The sequence below is a fragment of the Macrobrachium rosenbergii genome, chromosome 23 (assembly GCF_040412425.1).
Source record: "Macrobrachium rosenbergii isolate ZJJX-2024 chromosome 23, ASM4041242v1, whole genome shotgun sequence".
Taxonomy (NCBI): Eukaryota; Metazoa; Arthropoda; class Malacostraca; order Decapoda; family Palaemonidae; genus Macrobrachium; species Macrobrachium rosenbergii.
The window spans coordinates 35,742,872-35,767,950 of record NC_089763.1 but is presented as its reverse complement, the minus strand read 5'-3'; the positions used below and the strand labels follow the sequence as shown (position 1 = coordinate 35,767,950).

The 25,079-nt window shown below is 37.7% G+C and overlaps 2 protein-coding genes across 6 annotated transcripts in view; one reads left to right on the top strand and one right to left on the bottom strand.

The window, feature by feature from the left end:
- Positions 1-25,079, top strand: part of LOC136851493 (CST complex subunit CTC1-like) — a 31,584-nt gene that overhangs the window by 2,606 nt on the left and 3,899 nt on the right. The window contains exons 2-9 of one of the 3 annotated variants that reach the window (XM_067125621.1): positions 14,540-14,706; positions 18,683-18,848; positions 19,004-19,103; positions 20,802-20,958; positions 21,461-21,577; positions 22,184-22,485; positions 24,246-24,410; positions 24,818-24,950. In XM_067125621.1, the coding sequence (XP_066981722.1) occupies positions 19,039-19,103; positions 20,802-20,958; positions 21,461-21,577; positions 22,184-22,485; positions 24,246-24,410; positions 24,818-24,950 (939 nt within the window). In that variant the 5' untranslated portion in view covers positions 14,540-14,706; positions 18,683-18,848; positions 19,004-19,038. Of the gene's footprint in view, positions 1-14,539; positions 14,819-16,810; positions 16,942-18,682; positions 18,849-19,003; positions 19,104-20,801; positions 20,959-21,460; positions 21,578-22,183; positions 22,486-24,245; positions 24,411-24,817; positions 24,951-25,079 lie in introns of those variants that run through there. The other 2 variants (XM_067125622.1, XM_067125620.1) reach the window with 2 other exon arrangements.
- Positions 231-8,534, bottom strand: LOC136851490 (microfibril-associated glycoprotein 4-like). Of its 3 annotated transcripts, none has more exons than XM_067125616.1 (10): positions 8,306-8,534; positions 7,361-7,530; positions 6,036-6,089; positions 5,521-5,583; positions 4,916-5,156; positions 3,355-3,426; positions 2,069-2,229; positions 1,280-1,406; positions 1,036-1,148; positions 231-734 (listed from the first exon to the last, which is right to left on the bottom strand). In XM_067125616.1, exons 2-10 carry the CDS (start codon positions 7,497-7,499, stop codon positions 490-492), a joined length of 1,215 nt encoding a protein of 404 aa, XP_066981717.1. In that variant the 5' UTR covers positions 7,500-7,530; positions 8,306-8,534; the 3' UTR covers positions 231-489. The 3 variants fall into 3 exon arrangements, with proteins under 3 accessions (XP_066981717.1, XP_066981716.1, XP_066981715.1); XM_067125615.1 differs by having other exon boundaries at positions 8,405-8,519; XM_067125614.1 differs by having other exon boundaries at positions 8,377-8,498.

Below are 25,079 nucleotides of genomic sequence, written 5' to 3'. Positions count from 1 at the left end.
GATTGGATTGCTCTTGGATTTTGCCAGGTGTGACATACAGTGATAACTGCCAGTATGTGGCCAGTAACCACTGGTACAGATTCTGTACCATGACCTGCAGCCAAGACCTCTGTAACAGACCCAGGTTGGGTTTTGTTCTGGTGTTGTTGATGGTACTTCATGAGCTCTTTTAGTTCTTACTAGTGGGCAGTGGCGAGCATCAAAGTGGATAATTGAAATAAAGGCAAAAGCTATGTTTATTTTGTATTTGTCTTTGGTTCTAACTTCAGAAGTGACTCAAAACTTCATCAGTGTGATGTCAGGAGTGACCTTAACCTCACAACATTCTTCTCGGGGACAGGTTTCTCCTTCCTGATATGCATCTCACTGAAGCTAGGGTTAACTAGAGGAAGGTGCGAGATAGTTTAGATAGGGAAATCATCAGAAAGGGAAGTATAGAACGAGTTAGATAGTGGAGCAGGCCCACCCCATACTCAGGTGAGCACCATTTTAGCATCCTTTACAGATGCTCGGTCCCTTAACATTAGCAAGGTCTCTGTAGTTATGACGTCTGAACTTCAGCGATATCGTCTTCAGACTCACAGCTGTCTTGGAAAGGGCTGGGTCCCAGTTATACACGCTAGCTGAAGCCCAAGTCATTGAGTTGAGTAGGGGCCCAGTCAGTCGACTTTTACCACAACTTGAGTACCACCATCCTCCGTGGGCCACGTTAGTGAATGTAGCACAGTTCCCCACTGAAAAACAATAAGGATAACGGTTAGTAAATATTCTGGGGTCAGTTTACTTCTTCCTAATAAACACCACATTCTTTGGAAGCTTGAATCTCAAGTTAATGGCCCCTGTGGCCTTGTTCCATATGAATAGGTTTCATCTACTGAATAGTAATAACAATAATAAAGCTAGTTGCCTCCCTTGTTTTGGAAACTACAGAAGAAAACATAACTTATTTTTAAGCGCAATTGATGCCCCCCAACAGAAATACCCGGCAACATGGTACAGAGATTGAAGCTAAAGTCTTACTTAGACTGTACTTACGTATGAATTTATCATTGTCTCTGTCACTTGTGGAGAAGTAGCAGTCGTTGTTAGTCAGTAGGTTATCCGGCATGGTGCTGTCAATCTGGTAACCATCGAGGGTGAGCTTGTAACTGAAATTTAAGTAATGTGAAATTAAGTAACACTGGAGAACCTTATTGAAAATCTGAGGCACAGCACATATTATATTTTTATGGATAAATGACGTTATCGTTAACATCTGTCGGTGATGAGAAAAACGTACTTGTTCTCCTCGTTGTCCACTCTGAAGGTGTGATATTCTGCGAACTTCTCGAAACCAGTGAAGTTTGAGGCTTCGAATCTTAGGGATGTCGGGTAGTAGGACGTCAGCAGGTGGAGGAAGTCCAATCCTGTAAATAATGAAGGATACAATTGCCAGTAGAGGCTGTGTTGTTGTAAGACAGTAGGATGGCCTACTAGAGCTCTTTAAGAGTCAATTTCAGGTTCTCAGTTCTCGTGGTTCTTATGATTTTAAGTAATATCCACACAGACACATTATATATATATATATATATATATATATATATATATATATATATATATATATATATATATATATATATATATATGTGTGTGTGTGTGTGTGTGTGTGTGTGTGTGTGTGTATCTGGCTCTGCCAGTGTATCAAATCTAGGAGGAATTAGTTAGGATCCTGACTGGGAGAAAACATACACATTATTTATATATATATATATATATATATATATATATATATATATATATATATATATATATATAATGTGTATGTTTTGCCCTGGCCAGGATTCTAACTAATTCATTCTGGATTTGATACAGTGCCAGGCAATCAGCTTATCCATTTGCTTATCAACTTTGATAGCTGAATGGATAAATCAACAGTCTACCCTTATATCTAGCCCAAAAGCACCTACGTTCGAATCCCAGCCAAGCCAGATACACCCGCCAGTTATAATCCCTTTCGGGTGTAGGTTATTCCCAAGGTGGAGTGAAGTCTGTGCTAAAGGATGTTTAAAGGATATTAAAGGATACTGACCCATCCAGTATTCCCCAGGGGGTTTTCCAATACCGATCATGTAGTCGTTCCAAGGGAGGTTAAAGTTCACGGGGTTGACCTGAGGCGCCCTGTTCAAGAAGACGGTCCAGCCTCCACCATCTGTTTCGAGATCACATAGCACTTGGAGCTTGGTGTCGTCCCTGGGGAATGTATTAAGGATATTTAAATGAATTTGCCACTATAATTTCCTTAGCGTACCTTTGTTAGACTCTGATTTTGACTTGTTAAATGTCCTCCGTTAGAATCTGATTTCATCTTGTTCAGTGCCCTGCGTTAGAATCAGATTTTAACTTGTTAGACCTCCATTAGAATCCTATGTTACCTTGTTAAGTATCCTTCATTAGAATGCAGTTTTAACATGTTAAATGTCCGTCATTAGAATCTGATTTTAACTTGGTAGTTGTCATTCATTAAAATTCGATTTTAACTTGAATCTTCTTCATTAGAATCTGATTTTAACTTGTTAAATGTCCTTCGTTAGAATTTTATTTTAACTTGAATCGCCTTTATTAGAACCTGATTTTAACTTGTTAAATGTCCTTCGTTAGAATCTGATTTTAACTTGTTGAATGTCCTTTATTAGAATCTGATTTTAACTTGTTAAATGTCCATTATTAGAATCTGATTTTAACTTGTTAAATTCCCTTCGTTAGAATCTGATTTTAACTTGTCAGCTATCCTTCATTAGAATCTGACTTTAACCTGTTAAATGTCCATTATTAGAATCTGATTTTAACTTGTTAAACTCCCTTCGTTAGAATCTGATTTTAACTTGTCAGCTATCCTTCATTAGAATCTGATTTTAACTTGTTAAATGTCCTTTATTAGAATCTGATTTAAACTTGTTAAATATCCTTCGTTAGAATCTGATTTTAACTTATTAGCCAACCTCCTTCGTTAGCATCTGATTTTAACTTATTAGCTGTCCTTCGTTAGAATCTGATTTTAACTTATTAGCTGTCCTTCGTTAGAATCTGATTTTAACTTGTTAAATGTCCTTCGTTATAATCTTATTTTAACTTGTTAAATATCCTTCATTACAAAATATGGTCTTTTCTATATTCCCCTGTTGAATTGTATTGTTAAAAATAACATGAGCATTTTTTCCTTAAATATAAATGTTCATTTTGGGGTGATATTGCTAGCAACCTCTCCTCGTAGCCTTGGCTGCGTATCCCCAGCGTCACCCAACTCTCTCTCTCTCTCTCTCTCTCTCTCTCTCTCTCTCTCTCTCTCTCTCTCTTGAATTACAAGGAATGTCTTACTGCATGGGGTAAATTGTGTAAACTCCGCTCTTTGCCAGTCCCTTCACTTGCAAGTCTGCGCAGTCCAAAGGTCTGAAATGAAATTGCAATCAGGGTTTAACAACAGCTGAAGAAAATGAGTGAATTTCAGAAAAAATAACAGTGATTGAAAATGATTGAATGTAAAGGAAATTATCTTCCGTAGGGGGTTAGTGCCGTCAGCGCACCTCATGGTGCAATGTGGGCATTACCTAAGGGTCTTTGCAGCGTTCCTTCGGCCCCTACAGCTGGGTCTTTGCAGAGTCGCTTCGGCCCTTACCTGCAGCCGCTCTCATTTCTTGGACTGAACCTCCGTTCATATTCTTTTTCTTCCGTCTGACTTTCCATCCTCTCTAAGAATTGTTTCCTAATGCAACCGCTTTGAGGTTTTCCTCCTTAAACCTTTAAAAGCTTCTTAAAACTCTCTGGTTACTTGGTTAAATCACTTGGTTAACGCAAGTTTCCCCCCTGAGGACGTCTTGCAATTGGAACTTCAAAAGTTCAAGCGAAGATGCAATTCACTACTACCCTAATGCTGTTCTCCGTGCATTTTAATACATTTTTATATATTTATTGATTTATTCATTTGTTTTTTCTTTTTAATAAGTGAGATCTCTTCTTTCTGTATTTCCCTTTACCTTCCCTTACTTCCTAGTGAGCACCATATTCTTTGGAAGCTTGAATTTCAAGTCAGTGCCCCCTTTGGTGGGCGTGTTCCATATGAATAGGGTTCATCTTCTGAATAATAATAATAATAATAATAATAAAGTACTATTGAAAGAAATCGCTGCGTCAGATATAAGGAAAATAGAGAAGACTCTATACAACATCAGTGCAGCTGAAGCAGCGATTTCTTTCAACAGCTCTTGTTTGAGAGAGGGTCTGTTGCCAATAAATAATAATAATGGGATACTTAGCTAATTCAGAGATACTTTATTAACTCAAGGGATACCTAATAAACAAAAAGGCCAAGAGTCCCACATTCGTAGAAAAAATTAACTCCATCCTTTTCCTGCAGTTGTTTGCGCAGGAAATCACCAAGGGTGCCCTTTCTTATTATCTCTGGGAGGTGCGGTTGCACTTCCTTTGGTGGACTGTGGCAATACTGTCGGCTTGTAACGGATGCTCATTCTGTGCTTGAGCATTTTGCTTTTCTTTTTTTTTTTCGGGGGGCGGGGCGTTTCTAATAGTTGCGCATTCTGTTCTCGCGCAATTTGCTGTTGCTTTGTTTTTCCTTTTGCGCTTGTAGACTCAGTTTCATCTTGAAACAGATAAAAAAGAGAGGGACTTTAGTAATAAGTCCACTGTATTCAAGTCATCTGATTTGATTTGAGTTTAACAGAATGGCTTGTAACAATTGTAACTAGACCCAGACCAACATACGCTTGCCCTTTGTCCTAAATTTTATATTCCATTCCTAGACCAACGTAGTACGTATGGGTACACTTTTACGGATGATGTCTACGCGTGTGCGTGCGTGCGCGTGCATTCTAGACCGATAACCAGAGCCAAAAACATTAAAAAATCGAACATTGCAACCTACACGTGAGCCGCAACGGCGAGATTAGCGATCATCCCCTCTCGATTCTTGATCTGCTCCTTGAGGCACTGGATTTTCTCCAGGGACGCGGCCTTCTTCTGCCTCAGAGACTCCACTTCCGCCTGCAACTGGTCGCGGGCTGCCAGCTTCTTCCGCGTCGCCTCCACGAGCTCCTTCTTCTTGGTCTCCAAGTCGGACCTGACTGCCACCTTCTCGTTGGTCTGTGTCTGGCATTTGGCGAGTTCTGTTCGTAAGAAGAAGTAGAGAGATGGCTTTTACTTCCCAACCGCTCTAAACAATTGTTTCTTCAGCATTATGTTCATCGCTGAGTGACATCATTAGTCTCAGCGCTTGGCCGTAGGGCTACATTTTATAGTCCAATTCCATGGTGAAATGGGGGTCCCCGTAGATTAGGCTTAGGATGTTAATGAGAACTGGTGACTTTGCTAAGTACTTTCTGTGATATAAGTCTATAGGGTTTGAAACTGAAGAATAATAAGAGATTAATATTTAGATTTTAGAGCAACAAGATGGGAAATGTTTAGGTCTGAGGAAAGCCCAGGTACATTGAGAGAGAGAGAGAGATTAAACACGTCTAGATTTCTCACCTTCAAATTTCAAAGCCTCCTCGGCCGTGTCTCTTTGTAAGAGAACCATGAGCTCCTTCATGTCTGGTGGATAAATAAAGAGAAATATGAAGATGATTTAATAGGTCTGTTTTATATCTAAATCAGGATTATTGAGACAAGATAGACGTTTATATTCAGTATTATGCGTTCAAAGGACTACTATAAGCAGATCTGTCTGAATTAGATTTCTGTATAATTTTATTGTGTGTATATATATATATATATATATATATATATATATATATATATATATATATATATATATATATATATATATATACACATAAAACACATACATCCCCTAAGTATGACAAGATGTTCAAAGCCAAACATAGGCCTAGTGTGGCCCTGTAGACTCGACAAACCAACAGAGGCGGTGATTTGCTCCACACGAAAGTGACATCTTGAAAAATAACTAAAAAATAAGAAAAAGATACTTGACCAAGGTAGGAATTTCATTATGTCTTTTGGGTGATTCTAGACTCTAGACCCACCTTCTCTGTTTTTCTGAAGTTCGTCCGTGATGTCTGAGAGAAATTGATCCATTGCTGAAAAAAAGAGGGAAAATTGGTAATTATTCAGTTTAGCCTGAGGATAGCTGCAACCCCTTTCGTTCCTTTTACTCTACCTTCGCCATTCATATTTGCATTCTTCCATCTTTCTGTCCACCCTCTCCTAACAATTGTTTCATGGTGCAACTGCTTTGAGGTTTTCCTTCGTTTTTCAAACCTTTCTACTCTCACTTTCCGTTTCAGCGCTGAATGTCCTCACAGGTCCCAGCACTTGGTCTTCGGCCTAAATTCTATACTGTATAATCTTCATCTTTCGAGGTAATTTTATAATCTTGAGAATTGTTTGCGTAGTTATTTCACAGCCAAAACATCATTGGGAATTGTTTCGAAAAGGAGCTTAGAATCTATCGAAAATGTATCAGATTTATTGCAAATTTATCCAATCTGTTGAAAATTCATCGAAAACACAGCTCAAGAAATCCCCTGAGACAACTGAGTAACAGTAAAAACAAAATATTGAAATCCAGTGATATCTTTTATTTACATTTCCAAACGATCCTTTGATATAAAGACGTGACGTTTATTTTAAACTGGCAATCTTTCTCCTATCAATTGGATTCCTCTCGGCTAATCAAAAGTTAAAATGGAATTTTGCCAGGCCAAATATTCGGAGAGTAATTGGAATCGTTTCGTCGCGTATATATATATTATATTATATTATATATTATATATATATATATATATATATATATATATATATATATATGTGTGTGTGTGTGTGTGTGTGTGTGTGTGTAGAATCTACTGGTCACTTTTACCAGACACATATGTAATTCTAATAGCCACAATGCCCTCTTAACTTCTCGAATTCTTCGCGCTTTTTTTTTGGATATGCTTGTAACTACGAAGCCGAAAGATCCAAACGGAAGAAATTGAAGAGCCTGTGATGGCCGATCGCAGGAAGCGAACCCACGTTACCTTAATCACAAGGAGGTCGCGTTGCCGACCTGACCACGAGAAGGATAAAAGCGCCAAGAATTCGAGAAGTTAAGAGGACATTGTGGCTATTAGAATTACATATATGTATATATACATACACACACATATACCAGGACAATAGTTTTGAAAACGAGCAAGCAAAATCACTTGTGGGGAAAGAAGATTAATAAATACAAAACTATACGAAATATTAGGAAGAAATCAGACACACACACACACACACACACAGCTGAAAAGTGACAGTTAAGTTTGTAGTACATCTTTTACATGGAAAACCAGACTAATAGGCCTAAGTGTCTAAACCTTACCGCCTCTCATTTCGGTGATGTTCAGCTGGTTTGACATAACTGTCGAGCAGATTTGTGCGTCGTCAATTTGACAGTCGCTGTCGAATGCCGTCACGCACATTACCGCAGACAGGAAGACTAATGCCGGAGACCACTCCATTTTCCTTGGCTTCGTTCACAGGTTGTCGAACCTTTGGGGGAGATTAGGAATGTGAAACTCACTTTTTAATAAGGTTTGTTGCAAGTTTCAGTAACTACGGAGATAAGAAAGCACTGGGGAATATTAAAACTAAGTGATTTTATAAAATCTTATGGAATTGTCTACTTATGCAGATCCAAGAGAAGTCTGTGTTACATTGAACTTAATGGAGAACGTTTCATATTATATATATATATATATATATATATATATATATATATATATATATATATATATATATATATATATATATATATATATATATATATATATGTATATATATATATATATATATATGTATATATATATATAATATACACATACATATATATACTTAAATATATGTATATATATGTATAAATACATACAAATATTAAGCCACAAATACCACTTAATATCGAATCCGCTCTGCCATGAGAATAACTTACACGCGAATGGAATTATGACTGATAAGTTCATTTTCTCCAAGATAACTAAATGATCAAATACACTGTTTATCACTGTGTCTAAACCAAAGACCCAAGATCGAATCCTGGCCAGGCTAGATGTACTTATCAATTACAATACCCCTTGGGTGTGAATTATTCCCAAAATAATGTGAATTCAATGTTGATATTTGTGGGTCAGTATTCGAGGGTTTACGAATCATAATCCCCATTAGTGAAGTTATTCGCAAAATAAAGTTTTAATTCAATATTGATTGATATCTGTGGCTTTATATTCCAGAATAAAAGAAAGTCACGGGTGTATATGTAACGAAACTTCACCTAAACAATGTTTTGCACAATCACTTAAACAGTCTAAAGCACCATCGGACTAAACACTAAATTTCACCAACGGAAACGTTAGACCGACTGCGGCAGAACCTTGCAGTCTCCTAGACGGAGTCAGCCCAGAGCCCTCACTGAAAGATACTGGTATTCCCAGTGCACTGACTGTCCTTCAAATTGGGGTTTGATACGTGTCTGTGAGTAGTACGGGGTTACATGTTAGTGTGAGTGACATGATGACGTAGAACACTGTTCTGCCCTAAAATGGAAGACCGCAGTATCTGCTAAAATACAAAACTTGAGAAAAATGGTAGATACTCCCTTTGCTTTACTACTGATTTTGCAGATACTGCAAATGGGACCCCCAAAGTACTCGTGGAAAGCATTGAAGACTCATTCTGAAACTGCAGTGACTTGCGTGTTATTGTTTCACGAACCCAATTGGTGGCATATCTCAATTTCGAAAAGTTTGCAGATACTGCATTTTAACATTTTAGGGCAGCGTTGTCGTCGGTATCTTAAGGATGTGACGGAGAATTTTGATAAAGTGGTGCAACTGTTGTCGTTCAGACTCGTTTCGAAATGCGCTGTCATGTCCGGTGCGTACTGTGTGGTGAGATTGCCTTTGGTTTTAGAGAGAGAGAGAGAGAGAGACTGGGATTCTAACAGAGAGAGAGAGAAAGAGACAATCTAGTACTCCAACAGAGAGAAAGACAGAGAAACAATCTGGGATTCCAGCAGAGAGAAAGAGAGAGAGACAGATTGAGATTACAAAGTAAGAGAGAGAGAGAGAGACCGGTTGGATTTCAACAAAGTAAGAGAGAAAGAAAGAGAGAGAGAGACCGGTTGGGTTCCAACAGAGTAAAAGAGAGAGATAGACAATCTGGGATTCCAGCAGAGAGAAAGAGAGTGATAATGTGGGATTCCAACAGAGGGAAAGAGAGAGAGAGAGACAGGCTGAGATTCCAACAAAGTAAGAGAGAGAGATAGGTTGGGATTCCAGCAAAGAAGGAGAGAGAGAGAGAGAGACAATCTGGGATTCCAACAGAGAGAGAGAGAGAGAGGGTGGGATTCTAACAAAGACAGATAGACAGGCAACCAGAGAGAGAGAGAGAGAGATAGGCTGAGATTTCAACAAAGAGAGAGACAGACAGGCTTGGAATCTAACAAACAATCAGAGAGAGAGAGAGATGAAGACGGACACACAACTAGAGAGAGAGAGAGCAACAACAGAGAAAGAGAGAGCTAGGGTGACGCATGTCCTCTGATAAGAAAACAGGCCACTGGCTCTCCCACAAAAAATAGTGAACGATATCAAAGAAGCAGAGATATATGACCGAAATCCCAAGTATGTCATATTATGATTATTGTTACTGACCTCTAGACCCCATCCATCCAATAGGGACGCATGCGCACTATCACTAGGCCTTTGCTTCAGTCAGTCAGCTTTGGAAATGCAAAATTCAAGAATATTTTATGGTAGAGAGAGAGAGAGGGGTCTACAGAATAGAATATATGGCTGAAGGGTAAGATTGAAATACCAGCTTCCTTAAGATGCAGTCATTTAGAAAATATATCTGGAGAGAGAGAGAGAGGTTTAAGCAACTGCTCTCCTGGAAATATATGTATAAATGCAGTAGCTATCTATAATATAGCCTACATCATGAAGGAAAACCTTATACAAAAAGGAAAACACAATCACTGGTCTATTTTTCCCCATCCACCTCCTTTATCTTCCCTTTTCGCTTTGTCTCATTCCTCCTCTTTTTTCCTCCACCTCTTTCTCCCTCTTACCACCTCCATAAAAAACGAAAAAAAAAAAAAGCATTATCTGTCCTCTTCTTCTCCCTCAGCTTCTTCTTCTTTCGAATTCCTTTGAGACGCAATGCTTAGTTCTCTCCCGCGAAGTCTCTAGTCTCTCCTTTCCAGATCTCGAAGATGCTGTCGTTAGGGTCTTATTTATGTCGTCGGCTCTTTTCTGTCGCTTTTTTTTTCGCTGACAACGACAGAGGCTTTTGTCTTTTTGAGCGGAGTTCAAAGCCTGCGAAGCCTCTCTCTCTCTCTCTCCTCCATATTTCTCTATCTCTCTCTCTCTTTATATATAATCTCAGAACCTACTTAATAACCTGTACAGTGTCGTTTCCACACTCATGTTACCGCCGTCCATCCCTTTTTCTTCCTATTATGAGGTCCTCGTTGTTGCCATTCTTTCGCAGCAGTTTCTCCTAGACCAACATAGCGTCACGTAGCATAAGGGAATTCATACTACTTTCATCTTTGTGGTTTTATTATGTCTCTTATTCTTTATTTTTTTCTGTGTGTGTTTTTGTATCTGTCAACGAGTAAAATCTAAACAAGCCTGAGTTTACTAATAATTATAATAATAATAATAATAATAATAATAATAATAATAATAATAATAATAATAATAATAATAATAATGTGAATGCAGATATATAAGCTTTATTTATCCTTACCCCTGTTCATATGCTCAGTTGTATAATGTATAAATGTATAATGTAAATTATTTTAGCCTTGAAAATATCGCTCGCTATTCAACTGTTGCCACCTCTCTCTTCACTGAGGTATAAACACTATATATATTTCTCTCTCTCTCTCTCTCTCTCTCTCTCTCTCTCTCTCTCTCTCTCTCTCTCTCTCTCTCTCTCTCTCTCTCTCTCTCTCCCCGTTATTGAAGAGTACCACTGAGTAATACCAAGAAGCCATATATCAAAGATATATAATGTATTTCGCTAATTTGTCCGGAGTATCGGAACCCCATAACATAAATTGCTTCTAGAGATGACTGGTGTGTGTGTATCTTACCTGACCATAAACATTTCATGCGCTAATGAAGCCATTACGCGTTTACGAGCGGTTGTTTTCCTTCCTGGTGTTGTTATTAAGGTTGCTGGGGTGTTATTGATTTGTCAGGGTTGTAAGGGATGTTGTGGAAGTTGGTGAGGTCGTTACTGTGAAGATGTTGTGTTGGTTGATTGTTTGTTTTGAGGTTAGTGAGAGGTTGTGACCACAATGATTGTAGAAATGAAGTTGTGATCATTTTTGTTGTAAAAATTGTTGTTATTGCCGATTTCTGTAAGGTTTACTGAGATGTTGTGATCACTATGATTGTGGAAATGAAGATATTTTGATTATTTTGTTGTGGAAATTGTTGTTGTTGGCTAGATCTGAGCACGTAGGCACAACAATTTGTAGTAGTTTCGGTTGTAAATGTTGATCCTGCATTTTGGAAGGAACCAGCCTTTAATGTAACTTCTTTTCGTCTCTCAGTAATGAATTAATATTAAACAGTTGTTTTTGTTAGTTGGAAAATAAACAAAAAAAAGCATTATTTATAAGTGTTAACAAGACATCTTAAAAAATTATTTAAGACAGAGGACTAGATTTTGAATCTCAATTCGAATCTAGGCCTAGTTTTTTTTTCTAAAACATAGGCTAGGCCTACATGCAAAAAAGAAAAAAACTAAGCGATGACTAGGTCTAAACATTGACTAAAACATAACAATTGAAGAACTGACATTAAACCAACCATTTCATAGAAGATTTCTTTATTTAATTTAATTGATTTCCTTTTATATTTCCTAGGACCAACGCGGTTAACTCAAAAGCCAATTACGTGAACCCCCCGTAGTAGGTATTGCCGTCAGTGCACCCTTTTACTGTACCTCCATTCATATTATGTTTCTTCCATCTTGCTATCCACCCTCTTTAACAATCGTAGCGCAACTGCGAGGTTTTCCTCCTGTTACACCTGTCGAACCTACCTGCTCACAACATCCTTTCCAGCGCTGAATGACCTCATAGGGCCCCGTGCTTGGCCTGTAGCCTAAGCTCTGTATTCCGTTCCATTCATCGGTATTTCCAATATTATTAAGGATGAGTAAAACCTCGCACCGAGCCAGGGCTATTTCTCGTTATTGCAAATTTCGAGTTTATACAGGCTGTTGCTGTAATCTAGGACTTGTTTATTACTGCAATTCATGACTATGCTCTCTCAACAGATACGCATAGTGTCGTTTCTGCCGGGTTCCCGAGAACTCGGGGGCGGGGCGGCGGCGGAGGGAGAGAGATTTTGAATATCGTGAATTCTGAGGATAAAAAAAGCTTTTAGAATTATTTTAGAGACAGGAAGAAGGAACAGAGAGAAGGGAGAAAGGTACAGGTGATGAATTTGGGAGTGGGAAGTAGAGAAATAACGATTGGGAAAAGTACAGAAGGCCAACTTAAAAGTAGGAGTAAATGAATGAGAAGGAAATTTACAGACTAAGAATTTAGAAGTAGAAGGAATGATGAGACCAACTGGAAAAGTATAGAGAGAATGAAATAGATGAAAATACAAAGGAGTTAGGAAGTAGAAAATGAAAAACGAAAAGGTACAGAAAATAAACAAAGGAAAAAACAAAGCGCGGAAGATGAATCAAGAAGTAGAGAGGAATAAAAAGAGATTCAATCTCCTCTTAAATAATTACTTATAAAAATATTTTTACCCATATAAGAAAGGCCTAGAAAACTGTTTGATAATAGTGTAACCAAAACAAGCAAACAATTATTCTGCAACAGGAATAATGCAATATTTAAGTAAAGATGTGATCATGATATGATCAAATGAAGGGAAATTTAACTACTTGTGTCTGAAGTCGAATAAAAATTGATATTCGGGAGAAATATATACAGCCGAATGACTCCTGGCTGAGCAGGCATAAAGGAAAGAAAGAGCGGAGTAAAGAAGGAACCTGTACAAAGGATAACGGAATAATAGACAGGGAATATAATAAAACCGAAAGAAACGAATAAAGTGCGTAAGAATGGCGAAATCCGTAGGGGGGTTAGTGCCGTCAGTGCCCTCGGCCCCTACCTGCAACCCCTTTCGTTCCTTTTACTATACCTCCTTTCATATTGTCTTTCTTCCTTCTTACTTTCCACCCTCTCTAACAATTGATTCATAGTGCAACTGCTTAGAGGTTTTCCTCCTGTTACACCTTTCAAACCTTTACTGTCAATTTCCATTTCAGCACTAAATGACCTCATAGGTCCCAGTGCTTGGCCTTTGGCCTAAATTCTATATCCCATTCCATTCCATTGTGCAAAGAATAACGGAATGGCAGACAAGGGAATAAGATCAAATCGAAAGAAACAGAAATGGAGTACGTCAGAATGGCGAAAAACTCGGGGAAAGAAGGTCTCTCGTTGCAAAGTTTAGTTTGATAGTCTTTGTTGCGCTCCGTTCTGTTCCTCTGTTCTTTTTCCGTCCTGTTCATGGAACGGAGAAAGTAAAACAGTCCTTTCCTTTTCATTTATCGAGAGTCCGTTTTGGGGTCCTGGACTGAGTTTTATTTCAAAATGGAAATCTTGAGGCCTATAGTGTTATTAAAAAGTCTTAATGAAATATATATATATATATATATATATATATATATATATATATATATATATATATATATATATATATATATATGTGTGTGTGTGTGTGTGTGTATATATATATATATGTATAGGACTTTAACTATATGTATGTAAGTATATATATGTGTATATATATACATATGTACCTGTATATATAGATTATATATTATATATATATATATATATATATATATATATATATATATATATATATATATATATATATATATATATATATATATATATATATATATATTGACATTTACAATGCGCATGTGCAGACGAGCGCCCGCCCGCACGCACGTACAAATTAGAACGCTCATGAATCCACAGCAATTGTGACAGGTGACAGCATACAGTACAAAGATTGTTTGGCCATTAAAACACCCATCGGTCCGTGAAAATAAAAAAAAAATAAAAATCATGATGAAACTGATGCGTATTTTGCAGCGATGTTGAATTATCACCTCTCGCTTTTTCATTTTCGATGGAAATTGAAATATTGCGCCGCCCTGCAACGACAGATATTAATGAGTCGCTGCGCTATGTATGATGATAAAAATTATTTTTTTTTTTTTATAGGGGATGGGATGAAATTCGTGATATTTTTTTTTTTATAAATCAATTCTTTCGCGAGTTTTTTTTTTCGGGGGGAGGTTTCCATGGATTATTTTATGTGTAGTGGGTTGTATTATTATTGTTATTGTAGGATAAAAAGTTCCCTGAAAATCTTAAGTATTGGAAATATATTGGTAGAAATATATTCAAAATTTTAAACGTTTCTGAAATTTCTGTTTCTGATTTCAGTGAGAATTAAATAAGACGTAACAAACCGACCTTATGCCAGCACGGGCTCTTGCCCAAAACTCTGAAAAGGAACAGATGTCTATTGTGGACCTCAGAACTCCGCCCGCCATCAGAGGTGATAGCAGAGAAATGTGTCAGGCTCTATTGATATGGCGGGCTGATGGCAGGTAAGTGTACCTCCATCTTCGATTGAAAAGACGCCCATTAAATAATCATATTCATCGACAGAGACGAATATCTAAGCTTGAGGAGGAAGAAGTGAGTCAGCGTAAGTGTCAGGTGAGTCGGCATGAGGGAGAGGTGAGCTAATATGGAGGTTTGTTACTGTGAGAAGGAACTGAGTCAGCTTGAGGAAGAGGTGAGAAGGAAGTGAGACAACGGTAGGGAGAGGTGAGTCAGCATGAGGGAGAGGTGAGACGACGTGAGGGAGAGGGGAGACAACGTGAGGGAGAGGTGAGTCAGCATGAGGAAGAGGTGAGTTGCCGTGAGAAAGAAGTGAGTCAGAGTGAGGGAGAGGTGAGGAAGAAGTGAGTCAACATGACGGAGAGGTGAGTCAGAGGCGGCGAGAGGTGAGTCACTATGAGGAGGAGGTGCGTCCTCATGGGGAAGGGGTGAGTCAGTGTGAGGAGGAGGTGAGTCCCTATGGGGAAGGGGATGAGTTAGTGTGAGGAAGAGGTGAGTCCCCAAGGGGAAGGGGTGAGTCACCATGGGCAAGAACGTAGTCACCATAGGGAAGATTTGAGTCTATGGTCTTTCTTAGACCATGCCTGCGTGTGAAAGAACTCTGTAGAGAACAATGCTATAATATACAGTATATGAAATAAACATAACCCGGGTAACAAAATTGTAAAAATGACAATAGAAAAATATTCCACAAAGCAAAATACCTTCATAAAAAACGAAAATCAAATAGGAGCAGCGTCACATCCAGACCTCCCTCTCCCCCCTCCACCCCAACCAGAAAAAAAAGACCAAAAGATAAAAGCGGATCAGCGCTCTCTCTCTCTCTCTCTCTCTCTCTCTCTCTCTCTCTCTCTCTCTGTGTGATCTCTATCAACCTCAAAGCGATCCTCATTCGTGCCTCTTCTCCATATCGATTCCTATTAATCTTTCGAAGTCCTTATCCCCCACTTTTCATGCAAGATTCTATCACATATTTCAGCGGTATCTTTTGATCCAAAGTAATTTCTCGCGCTGTTCTTGCACCCTTTTTCACTCCCTTTTTCCCTGCTCGGTTTTTCGTTCTGAATTTCCCACTCTTCCTCTTTTTACAGGAGGATTTTTCAAGTTTGTTTACAAATGTTTGCCTTCAGCTTACAACTTACTTCCTGATGAATTGTTATATGCCGTTTCAGAGGAAAATCCCTACTACTATTAAGACCTACCCGCCTCCTTCCTTTTTGTAATGATCTCGTTTCCCTTTGGCCTAGGCTAGAAATGGGCATTAGGTTCCCGGTCCAATAGACCTTCCCTCTTTGAAGGATTAAAAGAGCATTTCATTCCATTTCTCCTATTTATTCTCTTTATTTCTTCTTCCCATTCTGGCGCTGAAAAAAAAGGTTGTCAGAGGAAATATCTCAAATGAACGGACTCGTCTTCTCTCTCTCCTCCCTGATTGCAAAGTAAGTGGGATTTCGTCCCGCTCATTCACATTCATAGACAATCTGAGATTACTTCAGGGATGCGGGGAAAAAAAACCTGTCTCAATCCCGAGGTACCATGACAGATGCGAAAAACTCTTGGGGAATTTTCGATAGGGGTTTGTTATTAAAGTAAAACACATATATACGTATACATGTATAAAATTGCTAAATAGAGAATAGACCCTCCTGTTCATCAGTAATGAGTTCAATTCTCCCACAGACAAATTTGCATTTTTTGTTTAGATATGCCTATCTTGTAAATACTCCTTCCACACATCTACTGAAGACCAGGCTTTCGTCTGTTTCAGTTAACTGAATATCCTCAAGTGTTTACATATTTTTAGTCCATGGAGTATTTTAGTACGCTTAAGTAAAGAAACTTTTTTTATCAGAATACATGAAAGAAGTAAAGTAAAACAAATATCGAAGCAATGAAAGTTTATACTGCAGTTTGTCTTTGATCACCAGTTAGCAGGAGCAACAATATCGTTCATGTTTTTCATTGCTACAGCTAAATTATCATTCATCGTCCCGAAAATAGTTTCTCAAGTCATTTAAAAGGGAAAAAAGCTTATTTTGTAATCATCTGAGGGAAAAGTATCTAGAAATATCAAGAGAAAAAAAAAATAATGAGAAAAGTAAGGACTTTTGGGAGGTGCCGTTACAGAGAAAGAACGTCCTTATACGAATTTGAATCTGAACAACGACGGTAATCCCGCCCGCTTTGATTTGTCTTTCGTAAAATGTGTTTATTCTGAGGTAAATATTTGTCAAGTTTGTACATCCTAATCATATCAGTGACATATATATGATATATTCCTAAATAGAAAATTGCTTGAGAACGAAAATGGTAATTGGATAGAAATGGATAAGATGGTTGCGCCTTCCAGGCTTTTGTCGGCCTATTTTTATTATTTCTCGCATTATTTCCTTCTAGGCCTATATATTTAACGTGAAAAACCTCTGTTATTATTCAAAAAAGCATAAATATTCAACGTTTTTCCTTGGTAGTATCTGACAGTAGGCCTAATGTGAAGACCGCGGGCAGACTATGGAATTTTGAGTAGGCCTAAATAGCGTACTTTATTTGCTGTTTATTCATCATAAAACTGACTAAATCTGGTTTAAATAATAGTTATTTGTGTCATGCTCTCTAATTTGATGTCCTTCCCCATCAAAAACTGGTTTAGGATTAAGCACTCGCCCAAAAATCGCATTTTTTAGGCCTAGACCAATGTGGGTGGCTGGCCCCAGTAGGAATCGGGTACCCAAGATAACCAAAATGGCTTTTAAAAGGAAAATGCGGATTTGTCCTGATTTATACTAATTTTTTTAGTCGTAGCCTGTGCAGTTGTTTACGTATAGGGATACAACCTAACCTAACTTAGGATTCGGCCACAGTATCCCACCTGAGTTTTTCTTACAACAAACGATGAGGCTTTACATTCATTAACTCCTTCTGAACCATTCCTACTACTTGCAGGGATACAACCTGACCTAGCCTTCCCCATACGGGATAGAGCCATGATACACTGCAGGCATTACTTAAGGTCCTTTGCAGCGTCCCTTCAGCCCCAAGCTGCAACCCCTTTCATTCATTTTCCCGTACCTCCGTTCTTATTCTCTCTCTTCCAACTTACTTTCCTCGACCCTCTCCTAAGAATTGATTCAAAGTGTTATTTCAGAGGTTTTCCTCCTGTTAACCTCTCGAACCTCTTTACTGTCAGTTTCCGATTCAGCGCCGAATGACCTCTGTTCTGTTGTGACCTAGCTTAAGCTAAGGTAACCTGTATTTAAGCTTGCAGGAGTTTTGCCCCCCCCTTGGATTTCATCCTCAGTCCGTCTTACACTCGTTTCTTGCTCAAGTTTTTTAGAAAGATTCTCCCTATATGTATTAAAGCTTCAAACGCTTGTCAGAATCCTTTGTAATTGTAATGTGCTTTCAAAGGAATGTGTATTGTTTGAGAAGGAGCTTTCATTGCCAATGTGCATGTATTGAAAAGAGATTTCTTATAAACCCTCTACAGTGAACCCCCCATATTCGCGGGGGATGCGTCCCACACGCCCCCACGAATAGATCAAATCTGCGAATGCTTAAAACCCCGCTAAAAACACTTAGAACTGCTCATTTTGATAGCTTAAACCAAGAAAAACCCTGTAAAAATGCTTATACCTGAGTATTTTAATAGTTTTATCACAAAAAGTGTATTTATTCATGAAAATTATATGAAAATACAGTAATTACTGAATATTTCTCAGTGAAAAATACCGCAAGTGGGCGAATTTCCCGTGAATGATGGCTAGATATGTTCCACTGAGAAACCCGTGAATGCGTGAGTCCGCGAACCATGAGAACGCAAATACGGGGGGTTTACTGTAGTTGCAGTGACACTTGTAACCTTTCTTTTATTTTCTTGGACATCCCCAAATCTTAGAGGGCCATAATACCTAACTTTCCTATGAGGACAACTTTCATCGAAAACTGGTTTATTATTTACAGATATTGACTGAGCCAAAATTAAGAGACCATCATCTGGCAGTGGAAATGGGCTTTCTTCTTTTAAGCATCACACGCATTGCTGCTGTTACCATTAAGTTTAGCCCAAGTTTGACCTTGTAACAAAAACCTGAACTGGTATGACCTCTCTAACTTTGAATGAGTTAAGGTAAGGGAAATGCATTAGTTAAGTGTTTTGCATGACAAGAGTCCATTTACAGACCCCCTGAAATCTGCTCTTTATATAATCTTATAAAAAGTCTGAATAACACTAGAATATAATCTTTTCTTACTATAAAATTAAAACCTTCATATTTCTTTCAGGACTGCATTATTAGCTGGTATTGTGGTGGTTAGTGATGGAGAAACAGGAGACTATTTCAGAGTTAGAGGGAACTTTAACTGCCCTCAGCTACACATTCTTGTGAGTAATTATTTCATTTTTAGTTGCTTTACTTTGTGAATTAATGTATAAGCCATACAGATTATAGATTTTCACAGTATCTGCACTAGATAGGTACATAAACTAGGAAAGTTATGATTAACAATATGTAGAACCTTTTTTCTGGTAGGTGGGGTCTCCCATCTGTCCTCTCAAATGCAATTTTTGAGGTGAAACTTACCCTCCATCACTTGCTTCATCTCTGACTACTTGACGCCAGTTCGACAAGTGTTACAATTGAAACAGTCTGCAACATCAACAAGCGCTCCCAATATTTACTCCCCAACCCTTTGTTGTTTTAGGGGGGGGAGTCGGCGACTGTTTGGTTGTCCATACTTCTCTTGTCGATGAACTTTACGGGTGCTCTGAATTTTGTTTGATTTATGTGGTTAACGAATTGGACCTTCTTGACTGTAGCTTGTTTTTTCACTGTGGATTCTTCTTCTCAATTTTCCTCATCAAAATCAATGTCTCTGGCCAAACCTAAAAAGACAGATATGCCTTCCCTTTGTTTCTGCTCAAGAAACCTTGAGGAATCCCGAACACCACCATGATTTAATCTCACCTCTGGTCAGAGGAGAGGCATTGGTTCACAGACCTCTAGAATGCCCCCCAGACAGTTACCTTTTTGGGCAAATCTACTGACAGACAGAGACAGGAACTTCTACAGTCTTCATCTAACAACTTGTACAAGCTCCTCAGCACTAGAGGCTTTTCAAAGTCGTCTAGGAACTCTATCCTCGTTGCAAGGAGAAAGTCGACTAATATATTGTATCAGAAACAGCGGGGGCTATATAGGTCATGGTGCAAGTCCAGAGGGATTTCATGTCTTCGCACCAAAGATAATCAACCAAGTTTCTCTTCATTCTGAGATTCCTTAAAGGTTTGTATGTTGCCTATATCAAAGGCTTCTGTTTTAAGGCATATTGACTTACATGAAGCTGTTCATTAATTTCAATTGGAAATGCTGAAGGTTCTTCAAAAACCACTTTTATGGAACCTGAACGTTGTCTCAAGAACATTGAGGGAATCCTCCTTTTGAGCCCACCGAGATTCTCTCAAGACTCTTTCTTTGAAAAGCCTCTTTCTGGTGGCCTTGGTTCCAAGAGAATTATGTAGAATTACAAGTATCATCGTTAGTTAGGTTTTCACGGGTGCAAATTATCTTGTCTGGCTTTCTTTTGTGCCAGAACATGTTAAGGCAAAGCTCTTAAAGAGATTAAGAGAAGTATGAACAACCAAACATGCTGTCTTCCCCCACCCCTTGAAACTGTTGACAAGTAACTTTGGGAGCGTTTGTTAGAGGCCTTTGTTTCAATTTCAACACTTGTCAAACTCTATCCTCAAGTAGTGCAGACACAGAAATGATGGAGGGTAATGTAAAAATTTATTTCATCATAAAAGTTATTTTTTCTCAGTAGGTATTTGCTGATGCGTAGCTTATACATACTAATTTAATTTCCATATAAATTTTACCATGACTTTCTCATCACTGATTTTTGTTTGCATGTAATCAGTGTGTTGGTCAATAATGCTTTCAGAAGTCAAGGTTCCTTTTCTCATCAGTGGACAACATTTTCACTGATGATAAAAATTCATAAAAGGATAGTGAAAATGCAGCAGTCATTCAAGAAAGATTTTCATTGGCTTCTTTCTAACCACTTTTTTCAATATTTATAGGGTGGGTGAGTACATTTTCTGGTTGATGGAACTCCATAGCAAAGGATCTGTATATCACGTCATGGTGCGCCACCCATTCCAGCTACCCAGACGCAATTCATTGCAGCTACATCACCGTTACAGACTCACCGACCTGAAACCACAAAATATCTGCAAGGTTAGTTTTGTCCTTAGCTGAGAAGTTAAGTCATAGGTTTTCTTTTCCTTATTCTGTTTTCCTCAACCTCTGTTATCTTTTAGCATTTTGGTATGGGTCAATACTGTAATTCTGTATTTCCTCACATCTCTCCTTCTCTCTGTATTAGGTATGGGATGTATTATGAGTTCAAATTAATGGTAGGTCTGCTTTTAGTTAGAAATGAATCTTTACAGTTTTCCACATTAAAATTCATTAAATGAAAATGACTCTTGATTTCAGTGATAAAAAAAAAAAAAATAACAATTTTTACTCTTATTTTCTTTTATGTAAAAGACAGTAAAACTCAGAATTCTTTAACTTTGAAGTTTATCTAAATTACTTGCTGACAGAACACCATTTCAAAGCCTCCCAGGTTATTTGTTAGAGACAGTTTAAAGTTGATTTCGTTTAGATCTCTGTATTTGTAATGGAAATTGATTCTAAAAGAACTGCCATTACTTTGATCCTTGGAAATTTTCAGGAGAGATTGCTCACTTACGTTGCTCGTTCAACATCTCAGCTACAAGAGCTGAGCAAAGATCTGGAACAGAATGATCTACAAGGTGCTTCCATGATAAATGGTTTGATATCTTACAGGGTAAGTTGTAGCCATCTTCCTTATTCACTAGCACTTACATTTTTTTCAGAGGCTATGCCTTAGTATATTCTAGTTACATAGATGTTACATAATGATTTTATCTTTATATACAGCAAAGCAGAGTTAAACATTTTGTGGTAACTCTGTGGAACTTGTTGATACTTTTTATTATTTCTCACAGTGCCATAATTGCGAGATACTGAAAGAAGGCAAAGTTATTTAACTGTTAATTGGTGGCAAGTAGGTGATAAAATTTTTTTAAGTATTTCCTGAACACCTTAAAACCTTAAATTATTTTTTTTTAATTCAGCATTGTTTTTAAAAAAATCTAATTCATTTTGATTTAAGGTAAACAATTCAAGTAAAATAACAGTTCACTTCAGTATGAATATTTATGTAATTTCAGATAAATAAAGCCCGCAAATGGGGAAAAGTCATTCATTTCACTTTCAAAGGGTGGTCTCTCTTCCTCTTCACAGGAGGAAGTGATGATCCCTTCAAAAACCCAGTCTGCGAGTTTTACGTACACTCATAAAATGTTTATTTATAATACTTTTGCCGTTCCCGTTATAATCAATCATCTCACAACAGTTTCATTCCAAACAGGGAGTTGTTACAAAGGCTATCGATGAGGATCTGGGTATATGGGAGCTTGATGGAAGCATCAGTTTGGTGCTGTCATTCTTGTGCCACCTGACGGGTGAAATTTGGAGTGAAGACCTCATCGAGAATGTAAAGGAAGTTGACCCTGAATCAGCAGCAGTTTCCACTTCTATTTCCAAAAAGTTTTACAAAAATGAATATTTGAAAGTAGGAGACCATATTGCTGTCCACCACGTGCATCACTCGGTCATAAAGTCAAGAATTCATCTCACCTGCTGTGGAAGAAGTTCATTGGAAAATAACCGGTAGGAAATGATCTGAATTAATTTAGAAGTGACTGTATGTTCTTATAACTGTCGGTACAATATTGGATTCTACATGTGCTGTACATATAAGTTAATCTTGAAGAAATGTATTTCAGGAATAGATATTGAAACTAATTTCATTTTTTATGAAACGGTTGATCAAGTACCTTGTTCCATTCTGGCAACTGACCTGCTTTGCTGTTAGATAACTTTTGGGTCAAAATTGTTCGCTTTGTATTGAACGCTGTGTAAATAGGAATGAACTAGATATTGTCTACTAAGGAAGGTAGGTGTTAAAGAAAAAGGGACGGGTTTGCAGTTGAGAGATTTTTTTTAATAAGCTAGCGCTGTGGAATGGCTAAACAATTATTTCTTTATTTTTAATGCAGTAATTGTGCCTCATTGTCGAGCTTTTCAGTTCCAGAGGTCCTTTATTACTCATACTGTTAGACTGTGGAACAGTCTGCCTGAAGATTTGCACAATTGGAACATCAAAAGTTAAAGCAAGGGTGGAACAGTCTACCTCCTTGTAAAATGTTGCATCTATATAATTAATTTGTTGATTTATTTTTTCTTTTTAATAACTGACCTCTTCTTTCTGTATTTCCTATTACTTTCTGTTACTTCTTTCAAATGAACACTATGTTCTTTGGAAGCTTGAATTTCAAGTCAAGGGCCCCTGTGGGCTTGTTCCATATGAATATTTTAATAAAATAATAATCGTGAATATTAATAATAATTATGGTCTCTATAAGTCATTCCCAGGCCATTACGGCAGATAAACCAAAGTATTTTATTGCTATTGAAGTCTATGTCAGATAGAGGACATTTTCATAATAGGAAAATATAATTCCATTTGGATCATTTTGTGACCGGCAATATATTTGATATAAACTGTCCCCAGGACATTCATCCAAGCTTCTGTAATGTACTGTAGATGGTAATAAAGGGTCTTTGCAGCATCTCTTCAATCTGTTGCATTGCTTTGTACCTTTGACTTTTCATCTACTCCTGTTGTCTTTTTCTTCTTAATTATTAAACTTATCTAACTCTACTCTTCTAGTTTTTACTTCTTATATGAGAACCAATCATTTGGGCAAACCATTTGCACCTGTAAATTGGTCAGTGGTGTTTTTGAAGCCATGTAGGTAAATAAATGGAAAAATAACATTCATAAATCATGCATACAGGATAATGCAGAAATGCATGTGCAAAAAGAGTCAGTGCAAAGAGTGTAAAAGCACTAAAGAAGAGTACAAAGTTTAAGGACATAAGAAGAAAGAAGAATAAAATTGAAGATCTTATTTGATACAAAAATGGTACAAATATGGCAAGGGGTACAAAATTACAAGTGACAGGGATGGAGCAGTCTAAGCTGCTACAACTACAAGCAACCTGAACTTAAGACCAGGTTGAGTGTTAAAGCCTCATATAACATGCTACTTCATCACCATGCAGAAAGGATAGTAAGAGATTATCAAAAGCAAGGACCATGATGGACTGTGTAAGCTATGGGGAATTGTGTGCATGTGATTACCTGTCCATCATGAGACCAGTTTTTATGACCCAAAGTCAGACTAATATGTATGTGCTCAAAAGAATAATAAAAATACAAAAATTCAACTTTGTGAATATACACTTTGCATTTTTTCAGTACCTTGATGTACTGTACATCCTTTTCATTTTACTTTAAATGGCAGGAAATTTATCTCAGATATTGTATGACTATAAGTGTCTCATGCATATAATGTTTATTTCAGAATCCCCAAGGTAAAGAAAACTGTATCTAGGTGCGAGAACTCAATTGTTGATATACTGCATCTGTACGGTTTGAGTTTATCAGGCCTGCACTGGCTTCTCAGTGTAAAGAATCATCTTGTCGAAGCATTGTGCCCCAAGTTCGCAGATGAAGAAGAGGTAGTAAGGTGAGTCTTTATAATTTGGTGTGATTTTAGTGGTTTTCTTTCAATGTTTAATCATATTTATTTTCTTGATGGTTGTTTGCCTGTTAGTCTTGGGAATTGAATGGTAATTGTAAGGTGTGGATTTAGCCTCAGCTAGATATAACATGGGGTTATTGATTACTGCTGGATGTCTTGGTTCCAAATTCAGGCATCCTGTAGGCTCTCTGTCACTTATCAGATTTGATTACTTATCACAAGCCCTGATCCCAAAGCATCTGAAAGGAAATAGTAAGATGCCGCCTTGAATTGTGGTTCTTTTTGCATGTAAAAATAACATTTATAAGGAAAATAACATGTCTGATATTTCAGAGAGAAAAACTAACTTGTTCTGCATTTGTTATCCTAATAACTTTGTGTTTTGTCATCAGGAGTAAGGTTGGTGAGAAGCCAAGCATTCTCCTCAGATTAATAGAGGATTCCTGGGAACGTGGTCTTCAGAAAGTAGGGTCTCGCTCATTGGTCAGAGAGTTCTTACGCCACGATCGCTGTGCTGTAACAGAGGCAAGAATTTTGGTTGTTTCAGTTAATTAAACTAAGTTAATTAAACTAATTGATGGAAAAGAAGTGTTCTCAAAGAGGATTTGAGGTTTGTGTTAATACAGTATAGCTGGTAGATGTGGAATGGACATT

Coding starts and splice junctions, on each gene's coding strand:
- LOC136851490 (XM_067125616.1), bottom strand. CDS start 7,499: ATGGAGTGGTCTCCGGCATTAGTCTTCCTGTCTGCGGTAATGTGCGTG. Junction 5,584..6,035: donor ACTTCAGAAAAACAGAGAAG/GTGGGTCTAGAG, acceptor TTTATCCACCAG/ACATGAAGGAGCTCATGGTT. Junction 3,427..4,915: donor CTCGCCGTTGCGGCTCACGT/GTAGGTTGCAAT, acceptor ATTTCATTTCAG/ACCTTTGGACTGCGCAGACT.